This window comes from Hippopotamus amphibius, chromosome 9, assembly GCF_030028045.1.
Source record: "Hippopotamus amphibius kiboko isolate mHipAmp2 chromosome 9, mHipAmp2.hap2, whole genome shotgun sequence".
NCBI lineage: Eukaryota > Metazoa > Chordata > Mammalia > Artiodactyla > Hippopotamidae > Hippopotamus > Hippopotamus amphibius.
In genome coordinates, this window is record NC_080194.1 from 111,938,237 (window position 1) to 111,955,844 (window position 17,608).

The following is a 17,608-nucleotide window of genomic DNA, read 5'->3' on the forward strand; positions in this document are numbered from 1 at the left end:
TTTTTAGGCCAAGACCTGTCAGCATTCATTGGTGTCAAGCTTTGTTGAAGACGACTTTGCGGTTTTGCTGATAGTCTTAAAAATAAATGAAATATAAGAAAACTAAAGCCAACTAACAGTTTTAATTTCACTGGAGTCTTCGTCCTGTCTCCTACCTAGTAGGTCCAAAGATCTCCTATACCAAATGATAGATCTTTGTCTCCATGTATGAAAATAGACACTGCTTTCAACAACTCTAGAAATAATAGATTTAAGGAGAGGCTCTATACATCAAGTAAAAGTAATTCCTGGCACACAGCTAGTTAAACTGAGTTATTTCACCAGACGTTTACCCTCACTGAGAAGAACTAGCTGCAATGAAAAAAATCGAAGAAACCCTCCTAACTACCTAGATTCCCTAGAATTTATCATCTAACCATAACTTCTCTTATTTCTTCAAATGACAGGACTGTCAAGTAAATAAGAGGCTTCATTTGTTACAAATCATTTTGAAAACCAAGAAGCAGAAATTCATTTTTTTCCCTAATCTGTTCTTCAACATTGGTGGGCAATAATGTTGCAGTGTTAAATATTCTGTCTAAAATAGTCATAATAGCCCTCAGATTTTATAACTTGGGATTCTTTCCCTCTTCTGGGGTGTAATTGAGGATGTGGAGGGAAGCCTAAATTCTTCGAAGGAAAAAATACCAAATCACATGTCGGGGGGAGGGGGTCCTTTGCTCACAGGGATACGGGTGTCCCCACGCTGTTATTTCAGGCAGCACATGTTCATCACCCAGCGACGACATTAATCCTGGAGTCATAGGAATGTGGCAACAGTTTTTCTACAACTGAAACAGTGGTTTCCCCAAGGCTTAGAAAAGCAAAGGAAAAACTTTGAAGGGTCTGGCTGAACACTGACGTTTTCTCATGTAAGAGTTGAAGACGTTCGCAAGAACGCAACATCAAGACAAGCTTTAACTCTACTCTGATTGATACAGAATATGGTGAAAAACAATTTTAAATTGGGACACAAGGAACTTGTTTAGCACGACCAGAGTTATATATACCACGAAGTCTTCTCTGGGAAGCCATTTCCACTCTAGCAGAGAAAAGAGAAGCAGTAAACTGCTGGGTAGACAGGAAGCACTGCCACGAGACGACCTTGTTGCACAGTTCTCCAGCGTTAGGACTTGTTTCTCCAAAAATACCAGACATCTAATCAGTGCTTCCTAGAGTTCTTTAACTATAGAAACAAGAGCAATACATACATAATAAAACAGGCATTGAAATATTCACATTCTTGGGAAAACATAAGCCTTGATGAAATCTGAATTAAGCTATCTTTTACAAAACTGGTTTAAACTGGTTAAAAGTACAATTCCGATTTTATACCTGCCTTGGGCCAGAAGAATACATTGCATCAATTATGACAGTTAGTTGGAAACTGCTGAACAGTTGCTGACTCTACACGTTATGGTTTACAGAGCAGAGCCTGTCCCCTCCCTTCAAAAGAAGGCAAAATAAAGCACTCAAAAGTTACCGGTCTCTTGTTAACATAATGATGCATGGAATTGGAAGCAAAAACATAGCTACTACTTATCAATCTAAGGAATAAAATGATCATAAAGAACCTTTCTATAGAATGCAAGTTTTCTACTTCACGCTAGGAAAGGAAGGAAAGACACTTCTGCCCAAGTTCAACACACAAAATATTTGGTTTGAGATTTAAGACAGAAGGCACTTTTAACAATCTGATATAAGATGTCAACCATAGAAACATACTGTCGCCATTTCATTTGGGTTTATTCAGATCACTTGCAAACACTCTGCACTTGGGTAGTTATTAGAAAGAGTACTGTATTTCACCTTGAGATATTTCTACCTTTAGTACTCCTCCCAGTTAAGCAAACTGAGCAGCATGTCAGTCCTAAAGTTTACAACTCCAGTATCTGACTCTAAAACAATTAAACTAGATGTCTGGTTAATTAGTGCAGAAAGAAACAGGGAAAACACTACAGAGCTACCCAAGAGCAATCCTACTCTGGAGCGACTGGGCTTATACTGATGATTTCAAAGTCAATACTGTTTGGTTGACTGGCACCAATGTTAAGGAAAATTATCTGCATGAAAATTCAACTGTTGTAAGAGACTTTACCTAGAAATGCCATATTAATATTTCCAGCTTTTCTCCAAAGAAATCTACCCATTTCCCCATCTTTAGTGTCCTGAAGGCCTTGGACTTGAAAGTCTGGTCACATGACTCATTCTGTAAGGTTATAATTGATCCGGTTTTATGACTAGGTACAAGCTTGACTCAAATGTCCATATTTAGTTTTCTTCCTTTCAGAGGAAGGAGATGAAAGGGAACCAATAACCCTATTATTTTTGCTGTCATTGCTGGACCCACAGCTGTCAGTACTTTTCACAAGATGCTCTGTATGGACTTACTATTTTCACTATTTCTTCAAAACGTTGAGCTGACATTGCTTCATTGCTACACTTCAACTAAACTGTACAGTAAGTTCTGCAGGGATGGATCCAATATTTCTACCTTTATTTACAAATATCACATGAATGGATTCTAGCTGAATCTACATGTTTAAATCCATCTGCTAAAAACATATTACATATTGTAAACATGGCAATATTTAATACAGTATCTATTCTAAAATATTTTCATGTCATGATCACATTTGTTATACCTGAAATTTAATTTATACACACTAGAGAATTACTAGCAATGGTTGCTCACTTTACAACTGAGGGCAGGGGGCTAGGGATACATTTTATTATTTCAGAAACATCTCCAAAGTAAAGTTAAAGCTTGTCTTTGATTGGCTCGGTGTATCCTTTTTTTTTTTTGTATCCATATTTAAAATGAAGATTGACACAGAAAATACCTAGGGCCCCTTCTAATTTACAGGATTTTAAAAAATCAGTTTAAGATTCTTAGGGAAAGTGTCTGTTGTGAAGAATAAAAAAAACAAACAAAAAACCAAACTGCAAAATAAACTTAATGGAAAAAGGGACTTCAGACTGTCAGTTAAGAGTTCGTCAGGTGGTCAGTCCTGCTTGGGCTGCAGTTGCCGTTTCCAGGCCTCATTCAAGTAAACTAGTCGTTTGTAGTTGATGATAAGAAGAATGAAGTTCAGCACGTATGTGATGACGCAGATGATGCAAAACTCCTTCAGCACAAAGTACAGGATGTAGGCCAGGTACAAAGACCCCACTACAGACATGATGGAGGACGTCATGAGGATTAAAGCTGCAACTGCACTTGCTGTCAGGCCTGCAGGAGAAAGAGACACTTGGCTCAATCAGACCCTGACACTGGAGAGAAAGTCTCTCAGTTAAAAGGTAACATTTTGCCATTTGCTGCAGTGTTGGAATACCGATCTTATGACAAAACATTCTGAAATTTGAAGATAAAAACTACAGGTCTAAATGAAAAAACGAAATAACAAAAAACAAAAAGAAAAAACAAACAAACAAACAAACAAAAAACTACAGGTCTGTTTTGTTAAGATTATGCAGGTTGACTCTGCACACAGGATACCAGTTTTATAGCTGCAATGTTTTTGACTTGTCAGTATTCTAGAGGAAAATTACTTATTTCATAAACTAGCCTCAGTTAAGGCGCACAAAGAAAATATGCATTCTTGTAATCACATTATGAAATGAGCAGATTTGTAAAACTGACAGCCCTACCTACTCTAATGAGTGAAGTAAGTTGAGGACCACAACCTTCTCATCCAAGCAGGACACATTTGGTGAGACACCCCTCCCGGCCTTTTCACTACAGGTGGGCTCCCCACCTGTGGAAAGTAAAATTTGCTTTCCCATGTTTAGATCAAATTTATCAAAAAAAACACATAATGGGAGATGATTACACCAACATGCTGTTGAAGAAAAAAAAAATCATGATAAACATTTCAGAAAGGGCTCACCCTGGGGCATAAGGGAAACTGCATTTGGCCAGCTGGCCACGTGTGGATCAAACCAGATCAAGAAAAAAGGGCAGTTACGTGTGCTAAGCTGGGTTCTCAAGACAAAGGCTTGCCTGAATTCTTGATGCTCTCTAACATCTTCACGTGTATTATTTTGTAATTTCCTGTAGCCAACAGTATTCAGAACATGCGCATTTATTTTCAAGGACAGAGGAGACAGCAGAGCATATTAAACTACTGTACCCTTCTACCCAACAACTAACCATTAAGGATCACAAAAACAGGAAAAAATAAGAATAGGTGGTAGTGGTTTGAAGAGGTTAATTAAGAAGCTGAAATCCCCACTGCCAGTAGAATGAGACGTTGGCTGTGGGCTGCACTTGGCCACTGGGGCCGACTTGCCCAGAGCCGGTCAGTACTAGAGTATTTGATGCTTTAACAAGGCTCTTCAAGACTAAGATGCTGTTGGATTACTTATGCCACCTGCTTTTGTAAATAAAGATTTATCGTAACCTAGCCTCGCTCATTCATGTATGTAATGTCTGTGGCTTGTTTTTGCCCTAGGGTGGCAGAGTTGAGTAGTTACAACAGTCAGAAAAGCCTAAATTATTTCCTGTCTGGCCTTTACTTACAAAACATAGTTTGCTGACCTCATTTATGCTAACAACTAAAACTTCAAAAATTAATGCTGTCACCTTAATTTTATCTAAGAAAGTTAATTTCAAAATGATATGGACAAGTTATTTACTCTCTCTGTGCAATTCTTTTCCTTAACTGGAAAATTGCAATAATAATCACGACTGCCCCCTGAGCCTGGTGTGCAGATTACAGGAGCTAATAGGATGCGAATTCCCTGGCAGTCCAGTGGTTAGGACTCGGTGCTTTCATTGCGGTGGCCAGGGTTCGATCCCTTGTGGGGGAACTAAGGTCCCGCAAGGCACGACCAAAAACACAAAACAAAGCAAAACAAAAGGCTGTATCTCGAACAACTTAGAAGGGAGTGAAGATGATGAGCTCTGGAAAACTATGTTTGAGGAGTTCAAATGTGCCTCCACTGACACTAAAAATGCATGTGAATGCATAAAATGTGAACAGAAAAAAATACATCTGATACACATGATTTAAAACGTGTATGTAATGAAATTAACAAATTAAATACTATAAACAGAAATTTGTTCAACCCGTATCTCCAAAAATTAACACAGTCAAAGCTTTGCTTAGGTTATTTTAATATGGGTTTATACTTTATATTCTTTAGAAATCCAAACAAAACAGTTAAATGGAATAAAAAGTGAAAGTTTCAACCCTGATGCCCAACCACCACACCCTTTTCTGTGCATTTCCATGCATATATATAAACATATACTTATCCTAGCTCTATTATACTACAATTTGCTTTTCTCACTAAACTATATCTTCATCTTCCAGGTTTTGTAGACCTACTTTTCCCTTTAATGGCTACAGAGTATTTTCTAGTATGCTTGTAACCTAATTTATTCAACCATTACGTTTTGCTAAGCTACTTCCAATTTTTTACTATTTTTAACTGCACGGCTGTGAAATCCCTGTGCATATTTTTGTACTTCTGCAGGATATATAGATATGGAATTGGGCAAATTTTATAGGACTATTGAGAAAAATTTAGATTCACAATTTGCCTTGTAATATATCTACTGCATCTAGACAGAAGACCTGGCAGATAACAGGATAAAATATTAACAATTGAAATGCAAGGGCAAAAATGGATGGATTTAACTCTAAAAGTATAAAAACTTTTGTACAATCAAAATCCACAAAGCTAACATTAAAAAAGGATAAAGAATGGGTTAAATGTTTGTTGCAAATATGAAATGTACTGTTATCAGGGTCCCAATAACTAAATTGGCAATAAAAGTAAATTAAAATACATTAAAATTAAAATAATGGTTACTAATATATAACTACTGAATTAGAAATTTTACAGAAAAAACAAAAAAAAAATGAGGATGGATGAAGTTTTGGGGAAACCTGACAATTGAGGGAAAAGCAGTTTGCTTATATCTATTAAAATCCATAACAAAAAAATCTGTTTGTTGACTCATTCATCCTACATTTAGATATTTATTTTGCAGAAATAATTCAAAGAGGTAAGAGGGTATGAGAAGGGGACTTAAAGCTGATCACTGCAGTGTTGTCTAGAACATTAAAAAATCTGAAGCCTTGATGTCCACAATAACAAAACACTTAAAGATGATAGACAACATAAGAGAGTTCACATAAAATTAAGTGAAAAAAGTAGAATACAGTGGCAGTAGTGGCTGTGTAAAGGTGATGGAATTATGACTGAATATCATTTACCATTAATGTTTTCTCAATGCATCATATTTAAAAATAGCTACAGAGTATAAAAAATAATAAGGGAAAAGGTTTCCAGGGCAAACTGTTTGGAATGAGACTTGTTTTTCTGGGCATCATTAAACACCAACAGATACCAGGTTCAGCATGAGCGTCAAAATCTTAGTGAACCACGTTTTCACAACACAAAAATGTGTTACAAACTAGGGGTTCTATCACTAACATATGCTTTTATTTAATATAAAGACACACATGAAGGCAAAGACACAAAGTACTAAATGAAATATAACAAAACAAACTTATTTTTGTATTGTTATATAAACACTTACCAAGTAATAACTGTAGTATATAAAATATAAGTCCAAAGACACTGTTTGGCTGGTTTAATACACCATCCTTTCCAAAAATGGAACCCAAAAGACCAAATCCTCGACCCCATCTGTAAAAGAAAGAAAACCAGTAATCCTATATTTGAGTTTTCCTATTTTAAAAAATGTAGAATTATCTGAGCATATCATGCCCACATACCCATCTGAATCTCTAAATTGCCAATCTCTATATAGTCTCTTTTTCCAAAAGGTAGGACAAAGTGTTCTTTTCCTGAGAGCATTAGTATTTAGAGAGGAAGGGCTCTTTCAATTCAAGCCAGGGTCTCTTAGCAGCAGCACCACTGACAATCTGGGTTAAATAATTCTTTGTGGAGGGGGACTATTTGGTGCATTACAGGATACTTAGCAGTATCCCTGGCCTCCACTCCCCTGCCAGTTATGCCTACCAAAAATGTCTTCAGCCACTGCCAAATGTCCCCAGGGGGCAAGATCACCCCAAGTTAGAAGCCATTGATGTAAGCTGTCCTATTCTTCATTCAAAGTACGTAGAATATAATGTTGCTTCCTGACCAGGACATGCATTAGGAAGCATATCCTGGGAACACATCTTTAAATATACAATAGAATATCAGAGACTAAAGTCTTTCCTAGAATCTTAAGAGTAGAAAGTTGATACATTATTTGCCCCATCAGTTTTTATTTGCAGTTTAACTGAAAATTTTGCATTTGACTTCACATTTTCAGAATCTTATTTTCTTATTAAAAATTACCAAATTCTGATTTAGTAAAATTTGATACAAATATCAAACTAACATTTACTTTGGATAAAAACCTTCGATGATAACTTTAACTCTGATGAAGGTGCTTTTTAAAATACCAAAATGAAAATGTTTTCAGTCTGTAGTGAATTACTCAATAAAATCTAAACTTTGGTTCTGAAGACAAACTACCTGAAAATAAGGATAAATAAGCGATTCTTTTTGTCATATGACTTTAATAGTGTCTAAGAAATAGAGTGACGTCTCTTCACAATGATGATGGGAGATAGAATAACCCCAATTTTACAAGCAAGTGAGAACCACGAAGACTGTTATTGTACAGTTATATGCTTCAAGGAACACAAAATAATCTCGATCATGTTTGTATGTTCTTTTACACATCGAATACTCACTGAATGCGTTCCATGTGCAGACAGTGGGTCAGGTGCTGACTTGTTCAGAGTGAACAAGTCAGACAAAGTGGTGCCCTTGGGGGGCTCACACTTCATTTAGGGAGAAGTTATAGACAGGTAAATGACTAAGTTATCTTCAGAAATGAATGAACTATTAACAGATACACAGGAAAACTGAGAAGGTGGGTTATTCTAGATCAGAGCTTTTGAAAATTTTAAACTGCACACCATCACCTTGGGGTTTTGTTAAAATGCAGATTTTACTTCAGCTGGTCTAGGGTGGGACTGAAGACTCTGCATTTCCAAACAAAACAAAATAAAATGTTCCCACGTGATGCTCATGCTTCTGGTCTGAGGACCACACTCAGCACCACTGCTGTAGCTAGATGGTCAGAGAAGGCCTTTTTCAGGAATTAAGTTCTGAGTGATGAGAAGCAGCCAGTCTCATGAGGAATGGCAACGACAAAGGCCTGGAGGCAGGAAAGAGCTATGAGTGTGTAAAAGCAGGCCATCAAGGTGACAACCATGAGGGAGAGTGACAAGAGAATGAGGCACAGTTCTATCACTTATATAATTTCAGCGTTGTTTGTAGGCCACGATGAAGAGTTTGAATTCTGTTCTCACTGCAGTGGGAAGGCACTCAGTGGTTTTTAAATGGGAGAGTAATATAAGCTTATTTACGGTCACTCTTGACTGCTGCCACTCTCCACTGCTGCGTAAAGACCAAACTGCAGGAGGGCAGGGACAACTATGCAATGAAACTTTGAAGCCCTACTCATCTGAAGCAGGAATTCAAATGTAAATCACCAACTTTGGCAAAGGAAATAACTGAGCATACTGCCAAAATTATCACACATAAACAGAATTTTTTATGTTCTAAGCATTGGTCTATGCCTCATTATTCACATATGATCATGTGGATATTTTCCTTGAAAACAATGCAGTAATCCACAAAATGAATACATCATTTTATCAAAGTAATATACATGCATAAGTTTAAAAAATCAAGTAACACCCAAAGCCTTATAAAACAAAATAGAGATAATTTTCTGCTCCAGCCCTCTCCACATTCAGCTCTGATCCCCACAGGCAACCACTTTGACGCCTTTTAATTGTTTTTCCCTCCTATTTACTTCCACATTTCTAAATAATATGCTTACATTGCTAGTTCTTGCTTTGTCAATTCTAAATGCTATCTTTTGACCTTCTAATATGGCAGACCAGAATGTTGTTCCAAAAATAAAAAATAAAAAATAAAAAAAAACATTTTAACATGGAAAGCTTCAAATGTATACACATAAAGTGAAAAGAACAGTGTAATAACCTCATGTCCCTATCACCCAGCTTTGCAAATTGTGCCTTTCTTGTTTTATCTCCACCTCTACCCACTAACCACTTGATGATTATTTTTTGATTTTTTAAGGTAACATGTACATACATTTAAGGCACAAATCTTAACCATATAATTTTGACAAATACATACACCTGAGTAACTCTGGTATACAAATTGTAATCCTATATACTAATCTTGGTATAGTAATTTTGGAGTGTGAAGTAATTCTAGTAGTGTGAAGTGAGAATGTAAGTACCTTTCATAAAAATACAAAAAACAAACAACACCTCAACACTCTATAGAGTGCTTCCATCTCCCAGATTACATTGTTAGTTGCTTTCCAGCAATCCACACTCCTCTCCACCCAAGAGCAAGACATATGTGGCTGCCTAGGCTTGTAGGACTCCAGCCTCGGAACCAAAATCAGATCTCTGGTCTCCTGGATCGCAGTGCTGTGCTCTTTCCCTTGTGCTGCATTGTTATAAAATGCAATTACCATCCCAAAATTTTCAACCAAACAGAATAATAGCTTAATTCCTCAATAAATCCAATTAACAAAGTTGAATAAAACTTAATAAGGCTGATATAATAACTGTTAGCAAGTCAAATCACTAGCTAGGTAGACTGGCATTACATAAGATTATTTTCCTTGGAAAAGTGAATAAGAGCAGACTTTCATAAATAACACTATACTTCACAATTGCTAAGGATGGTGTAATTTAAAACCCTCAGTGAATCTTTTTCAAGTTGGAACATTTGAAAATACTATAGTTTTCTCCCACTTCTAAAAGCTATACAAAAGCATATGAAATACATTTTATGTGCTAACTGTATGCTTGGCTTTATCTTAGTTTCTAACCATTTTCTCCTTGTCCCATCTATATTCAAAATTCTATTATACTAATTTGCAGATTGCCCCAAGTACTTTATGGAACAAAATGGGATATTGACCAACTGAGCAAAAAGAAATGCTTTCTTTTCTTTTTTTAAAATTTATTTCTTTATTCATTTATTCATTAATTTATCTATTGCCTGTGTTGGGTCTCGTTGCTGCGCGTGGGCTTTTCTCTAGTTGTGGTGAGCGGGGGCTACTCTTCTCTGCGGTACGCAGGCTTCTCATTGCAGTGGCTTCTCTTGTTGCGGAGCACGGGCTCCAGGCACGCGGGCCTCAGCAGTTGTGGCTCGAGGGCTCTAGTGCACAGGCTCAGCAGCTGTGGTACATGGGCCTAGCTGCTCCGTGGCATGTGGGATCCTCCCGGACCAGGGTTTGAACCTACGTCCCCTGCACTGGCAGGCGGATTCCCAATCACTGCACCACCAGGGAAGTCCCAAGAAATGTTTTCTTAAAGTACTACTCATACAGATGTTCATTTTGCTTCAGTATAGTACTGAACAACATCAATGAAGTGATTATGCAAATGAGAACTTCTCTTTAATCTTTGACTCTAAAAAAAGGTTCATCTTTGACCCAAATAGTAACTTCCTTGAATATTTTGCATTTGGGTGCATAAACAGCCAATACCTCTTTCCTAAGGTATGGTGAGAAATTGTTGGAAAGTTTCTAAACACTTCTAATTTTGCCAGAAACAACAAATCTTAAAACCAATTGCTCTCCAACTTGGGTATCCTAGGTCCCTGAGGATAAATCTAAGACATTATTTGCCTCCTTCATTACCATTCTCTCATGTATTGGGGAGTTTTCCAAAGGCTATATGAATGACGTGATAATTCAACAGACCGAATGCAGGAGCTGATGTGAGAATCCAATAGTCTTATCAGCAGACATTAAAGAGATATGCAATAAGAGAAACTATACAAGTCTTTCCACTTGTGTGTGTGTGTGGGGGGGGGGAAGAGTTATTAATCATTAAAATATTTTGTTAACATATAATGGATTTATTACGTTTCAATGAATGAATGCATATTTAAATAATTTCTCAGTTTTTAACTTCTAATACAGTAAACACCAAAGATATAACCCACATAAACGAAAACTTTTAGGGGTATTCAATGATTATTAAAGGTATAAAGGGGTTCTGATATCAAAAAGTTTGAAAATCACTGCTTTTGACCAATTCCCCTTCCCCCCCAAAAACAAATCACAGGTCAGACAAAATTTTAAAAACTGCGGTGAGAGAGAAAGTAGCAATAGAATAAACAATCCTAAAATTTTTGTGGAATCACAAAAGACCCTGAATAGCCAAAGCAATCTTGAGAAATAAAGCTGGAGGCATCACAGCTGATCTTAAACTGTACTACACAGCTACAGCAATCAATCAGTATGGCAGTGGCATAAAAAGAGACACACAGATCAATGGAACAGAATAGAGAGCCCAGAAATAAACCCATACATATATGGTCAATTAATTTATACATATATGTTCAATTAATTTAAAGAGCCAAGAATATAAAATGGGGACAGGATAGTCTATTTACTAACTGCTGTTGGGAAAACTGGACAGCCACATGTAAAAGAATGAAACTAGACCACTATATACACCATACAGAAAAGTTAACTCAAAATGGATTAAAGATTTGAATATAAGAACTGAAACCATAATACTCCTAGAAGAAAACATAGGCAGTAAGGAGTAAGCTCCTTGGCATCAGTCTTGGCAATGATTTTTTTGAATTTAACACCAAAAGCAAAGGCAACAAAAACAAAAGTAAACAAGTAGGATTACATCAAACTAAAAGGCTGCTGCAGGGCAAAAGGAACCATCTACAAAATGAAAAGGCAACCTACAGAATGGGAGAAAATATTTGCAAGTCATATATCTCATAAGGTGTTAATACCCAAAATATATGAAGAACTCATACAATGCAACAGCAAAAAACCAAACAATCTGATTTTAAAAAGAGGCAGAGGAACTAAATAGACATTTTTCCAAAGAAGACACAGATGGCCAACAGGTACATGAAAAGGTGTTCAACATCACTAGTCATCAGGGAAATGTAAATCAAAACCACAATAAGATACCACCTCACACCTGTTAGAATGGCTACTATCAAAAAGACAAGAAATAAGAGCTGGTGAGGATGTGGAGGAAAGAGGACCCTTACACATTGCTGGTGGGAATGTTAATTGGTGCAGCCACTGTGGAAAACAGTATGGAGGTTCCTCAAACAACTGAAAATAGAGCTACCACGTGATCCAGCAATTCCATTACTGGGTATTTATCCAAAGAAAACAACACTAACTGGAAAAGATATGTATCCCTATGTTCACTGCAGCATCATTTACAATAGCCAAGACATGGAAACAACCTAAATGTCTATCAATGGGTGAATGGATAAAGAAAATTTGCTCTGTGTGTGTGTGTATAAATAGAAAAAATATATATATATAGAATATTATTCAGCCATAAAAAAGAATGAAAGCTTGCCATTTGCAACAACATGGATGGACTTTGAGGGCATTATGCTAAATGAAATGTCAGAAAAAGATAGAAACTGTATGATCTCACTTATATGTGGGATCTAAAACAACAACAACAAACAACAAATGAACAAAAAAACTGAGCTCATGGATATAGAGGACAGATTGGTGGTTGCCTCAGGGAAGGAGTGGGCAAAACTGGTGAAGAGAGTCAAAAGGTTCAAATTCCCAGTGGTAAAATGAATAAGCCTTGGGGATATAATGTATAGTATGGTGACTATAGTTAAAAATACTATACTATATATTTGGAAGTAGCTAGGTAAGGGGATCTTCAAAGTTCTCATCACAAGAAAAAAAATTCTGTATACCTATGTATGGTGATGGGTGTTAACTGCACTTATTATGGTGATTATTTCACAATATATACAAATATCAAATCAATGCATCATACACCTAAAATGATGTCAATTTTACCTCAATAAAATAATATACGTTTTAATAAATTATATTTTTATAATTCCATGGCTATAACATTAAAAAAAAAAGCAAAAGAAAATAACAAATGTTGGTGAGGATATGGAGATACTGGAACCCTTGTATATTGCTGGTGGGTAAAACGGTACAGCTGCTGAGGAAAACAATTTATTGATTCCTCAAAAAGTTAAACATGGAATTACCATATGACTCAGCAATTCCACTCCTAGGTATATACCTCAAGTACCTGAAAACAGGTATTCAAGCAAGTACAAGTACTGTGCTACTATTCACAATAGCCAAAGGATGGAAACAACTCAATGCCCATTAACTGATGAATGGACACACAAAACATGGTATATCCATACAATGGATATATTATTGGAATATATGGAATACAATGGAATATTATTCAGTCATGAAAAGGAATGAAGTACTGTTACATGCTACAACATGGATGAACCTTGAATACATTATGCTAAGTGAAAAATGCCAGGCACAAAAGATCACACTTATGTGAGAGTTCCAGAACAGACAGATCCATGGAGACAGAAAGCAGGTTTGTGGTTGCCAGGGGCTGGGGGAGGGGCAGTGAGGAGTGACTGCTTAATGGGTACAATATCTCCTTTGGGGGAAATCAAAATGTTTTGGAACTAGATAGAGGTGATGGTTGCACAACACTGCAAGTGTACTAAATGTCACTGAATGTACACTTTAAAATGGTTAATTTTGTGCCAATCTTTCTCAAAGTGTTCCAAAAAATTTGAAGAAGCCAAAGTCATCTTATGAGGCATGACCCTGATACCAACGCCAAAAAAGGACACTACCAGAAAACTACAGGGCAATACCCTGATGAATATAGATGCAAAAACTGTCAATAAAATATTACTGGCAAACCAAATTCAGCAGCATATTAAAAGGACCATTCACCATGATCAAGAGGAACTTGCATTCAGGATGCAAGGATGATTCAATACATGCAAATCAATCAATGTGTCATCACATTAATAGAATGAAAGAAAAAATCATATAGTAATCTCAACAGACAAAAAGAATTTCATAAATTTTACTGCAATCTCTTTCATCACGGAAAATCTACCAAGTCTCTAATGTCCTGATTAAAACATTCAGGAACACAAAGTTAGTAAAGAGAAGAGGTGAATAAGAATCTAGGAGCTCCCCTGGCATTTTCCTTACTCTGAGGAGGAATTTGTTGAGACGTTGCATACACGTACCACTTAAAAATATTCTTTTCTTGTCAGGGAACTAAGATCCCAATGTACGTGCCTCACAGCATGGCCAAAAAAAAAATTCTTTTCACTTATAAATATATGTAAGACGACTGGACTCTTGCTTTTCTTTTCCTTCTTAAATTCAAGCTTGGCCAAGGAAATACATTTTGCCTATAATTTTCTAATTTTAGATCTTATGAGCATTTTGTAATGGCCTATTGGTATAATAATAAGTCTATTCCAACATCTTAAATTGCACTGTTTGATGGTCTGTGGGAAGTACATTTTACTGAAAAAAACCAACCAACTAACCAACCAACCAACCAACAATCCAACCAATCTATATAAGCTGCAACCCAAAGAAAAATCCCCAGTTGGCTTCCAAAGTTGGCTGGGGGGCATTATGAAGGGATATGGCAAAAAGTTGGGCATCTTCAAGAAAAATAAGATTATCTTGTATCAGCTTTAAAGTAATTCTACAAATGTAATTTACACGAAGGAAAAGTCTACCCACTGTTGAACACCTTCCTGACAGACACACAGAGACCACAGTGCTAAGAGCATGAGCTTTGGAGTCAGACAAACTTGGTTCTATTAACAGGCTTGGTGACTTTCGGTGAGTCACTTAACCGTGAACACTGAATTCCCTCATCTGTAAAACGGAGATGATTATGGTAGCCAATTCATAGGACTGTTCTGAGAAATAACTGGGTTAAGAATAATTATGTAGTGGTTTACTACTTTAACCATTTTCAAAAAAAATTACTGAAGTATAGTTGATTTACAATGTTGTATTTAATTTCTGCTGTACAGCAAAGTGACTCCATTATACATTCTAGTGGTTTAATATCAAAATATAAATAAATATGTTTACATAAGACATTCTGCTATCTGGCATTATCTGTTCAAGGCCCAATGGTTTTGAAATAGCATGCATTTATACAAAGCCTTTTTTTTCTTCCACAAATATATGTATACTTTATTGAAACTTTTAAACTGTTATCCTAAATGTTGTATAATATTCTATATTTTATAGGCATATTTATATTATAATTAACTGAATGTATCCTTTTTGGTGAATATTGGTGGGCTGTTTCTACCTCTCATGATTGTAAAGCATTAAATGAACATATTGTGTAAAACGTCTATCTGTATATTGCATTATTTCCATAGGATAAACTATGAAGAAAGAAATGACTTGATCTAGTGGCAGAAGCATCCTAAAAACTGTTGTGCTATTGAGCAAAAGGTTGTGCATAAAAATTACAACAATTTATACTTTCACCATCAGTCCCTGAAATGTCTTCTTTGACAACTAGAACTGAATAAATGATAAACCTGCCTTTACACTTGAACAAGAAAATATACTCACAAGTTTAAACTTCTGATTACCTTTATTTACTCGCTTTATTGATATTTTGGAAATTATTTGCTTTTTACTTCGGTATTTAAATTTCTGTTACCAATAAATATGTAATTATCTTGCTTTTACCATTTTAACAATATCAATATTCTTTAAGAACAATTTAAAAATTCTCTCCCTATACACACACAGAGATATTTGAATTATATGTGTATATGTGTGTGAATAGTACGTTTGCAGAAATTATTCCCTATTCCTCAAATTTCCGCATGGAGAGACCTCCATTTGAGCAATACCCCTGCCTTTTGTCCCAGCCCTTCACTTATTCCTTGCTAGGCCAGTGGCAAAAACTTACCTGATCAACTTACAAGAAAGACTGTGGGTCAGATCCTTCTGGATTCCTTCTTTGGGGGTCTATCTACCTGAACAAAGCTGCATCCTGGATTAAACTTTTTTAAAATTGTGGTAAAAAACACATAACATAAAATTTACCATCTTAACCATTTTTAAGTGTATAGAAATGTTAAAAATGTTTGTATTGTTATGAGACAGATCTCTAGAACCTTTTCATCTTGCAAAACTGAAACTCTATACCCTTAAACAACAACTCTCCTCTTCACCTCCTCCAGCCCCTGGCAACCACCTTTTCATTTTCTATTTGTATGAATTTGACTACTTCACTTAGATGAGTCATATAAGTAGAATCATACAGTACTTGTCTTTTTGTGACCGGCTTATTTCACTTAGCATAATGCCCTCAAGGTTCATACATGTTGTAGCAATATGACAGATTTTCCTTCCTTTTTAACAGAAGGCTGAATAATGTTCCATTTACACACACACACACACACACACACACACACACACAGAGCTTTGTTTATCCATGGACATTAGGTTGCTTCCATCTCTTGATATATAAAGCTTGTTCTATATATATATAATTTTTTTTTTCTCCCCAACCAATTGCAGCTGCTCTTATAATTTTTCGCCCATTCCTCTGATAGTAACAAACTCCCTTAATGGTAAAGCTTCAGGTAAAACCCAGTGTCAACGCAAATCAAAGGAGATGAGTCCTTTGAACAAGTGCTAGACATCCCTTCCCTCTCCTATTGTCAGAGTTAACAACATGGTTCATGGAAGGGAAGTGGCAGCCCTGGGTGAAGATGAAAAAATAATCCACATTTCTTTCATTCTGAAGTCATGGGTTATGATACATCATCAATTTAACAATTGTTAGAGGAAAAAAATGACCATATACACAGGTACATTGATCCAGATGGTAATAATTAACAACGGGCATAAAAATCATAGAAACATAGAAGTTTGGATGGATTTATAAAATCTTTGTCAAAGTTTCTTTTGTGGAAATGATCAGCTTGTACCAAGACATGGCCTCAATCCCAGTTCACTGTGAAAACTACGTGTCAAATAAAATTCAGAATTAAAAATTTTCTTCAAGCCAAAAGATGTATTTTTTCAAGTTATTTCAGGAACCAAAAGGGTCACAATCACTAAAAAGGAAGACTGGATCCTGGAAAGTGTACTAAAGTGGGATAGTACATATATTAGGCTTAGCATGGTATCTGGTAATACTACATGTTCAATAAATACTTGTGATTACTATTATAAAAATTTCTGAGAAACTTGGTAGAAGACTTGTATACTCATTTGGTAAGTTTTGTTTGTTTTCATGATATTAAATTTTATTACAGTTACACATATATATAATTTTAAAAATCAGATAAGTACTCCAAGACTTAGGACAACAAATAGTCCACTGATCTCTAAATCACCCTCCTCAGAGGCAAGCACTTTCAGCTCTTTTTTGTGGTTTCTTTTGGTTTTTACCTACAAGTTTCTTTTCACAAAACTGTTCTATCATTTTCAGCCAATCTTCTCATTATATGGTAGACTAGACTATAACTTTGTACTCTTCCACCTTCCCCTCTCCCTGCTTCCCAAACTCCCAATTATATCATACTTTTGAGTTATATCACAATTTTTGGTTACATCAAGATACACTGTTTATGTTGAATTGTTTGACACTGAGTTAGGAATAGTTTG

At 36.0% G+C, this 17,608-nt stretch overlaps 1 protein-coding gene across 1 annotated transcript in view; it reads right to left on the reverse strand.

Annotated features, from left to right (window-relative positions):
- Positions 1-1,283: 1,283 nt before the first annotated feature.
- VKORC1L1 (vitamin K epoxide reductase complex subunit 1 like 1) overlaps positions 1,284-17,608 on the reverse strand; it is a 64,407-nt gene continuing 48,082 nt past the window's right edge. The window contains exons 2-3 of the mRNA XM_057747842.1: positions 6,593-6,702; positions 1,284-3,271 (exon numbers count right to left, since the gene is read on the reverse strand). Of these exons, the coding sequence (XP_057603825.1) occupies positions 3,045-3,271; positions 6,593-6,702 (337 nt within the window). The 3' untranslated portion in view covers positions 1,284-3,044. The remainder of the gene's footprint in view (positions 3,272-6,592; positions 6,703-17,608) is intronic.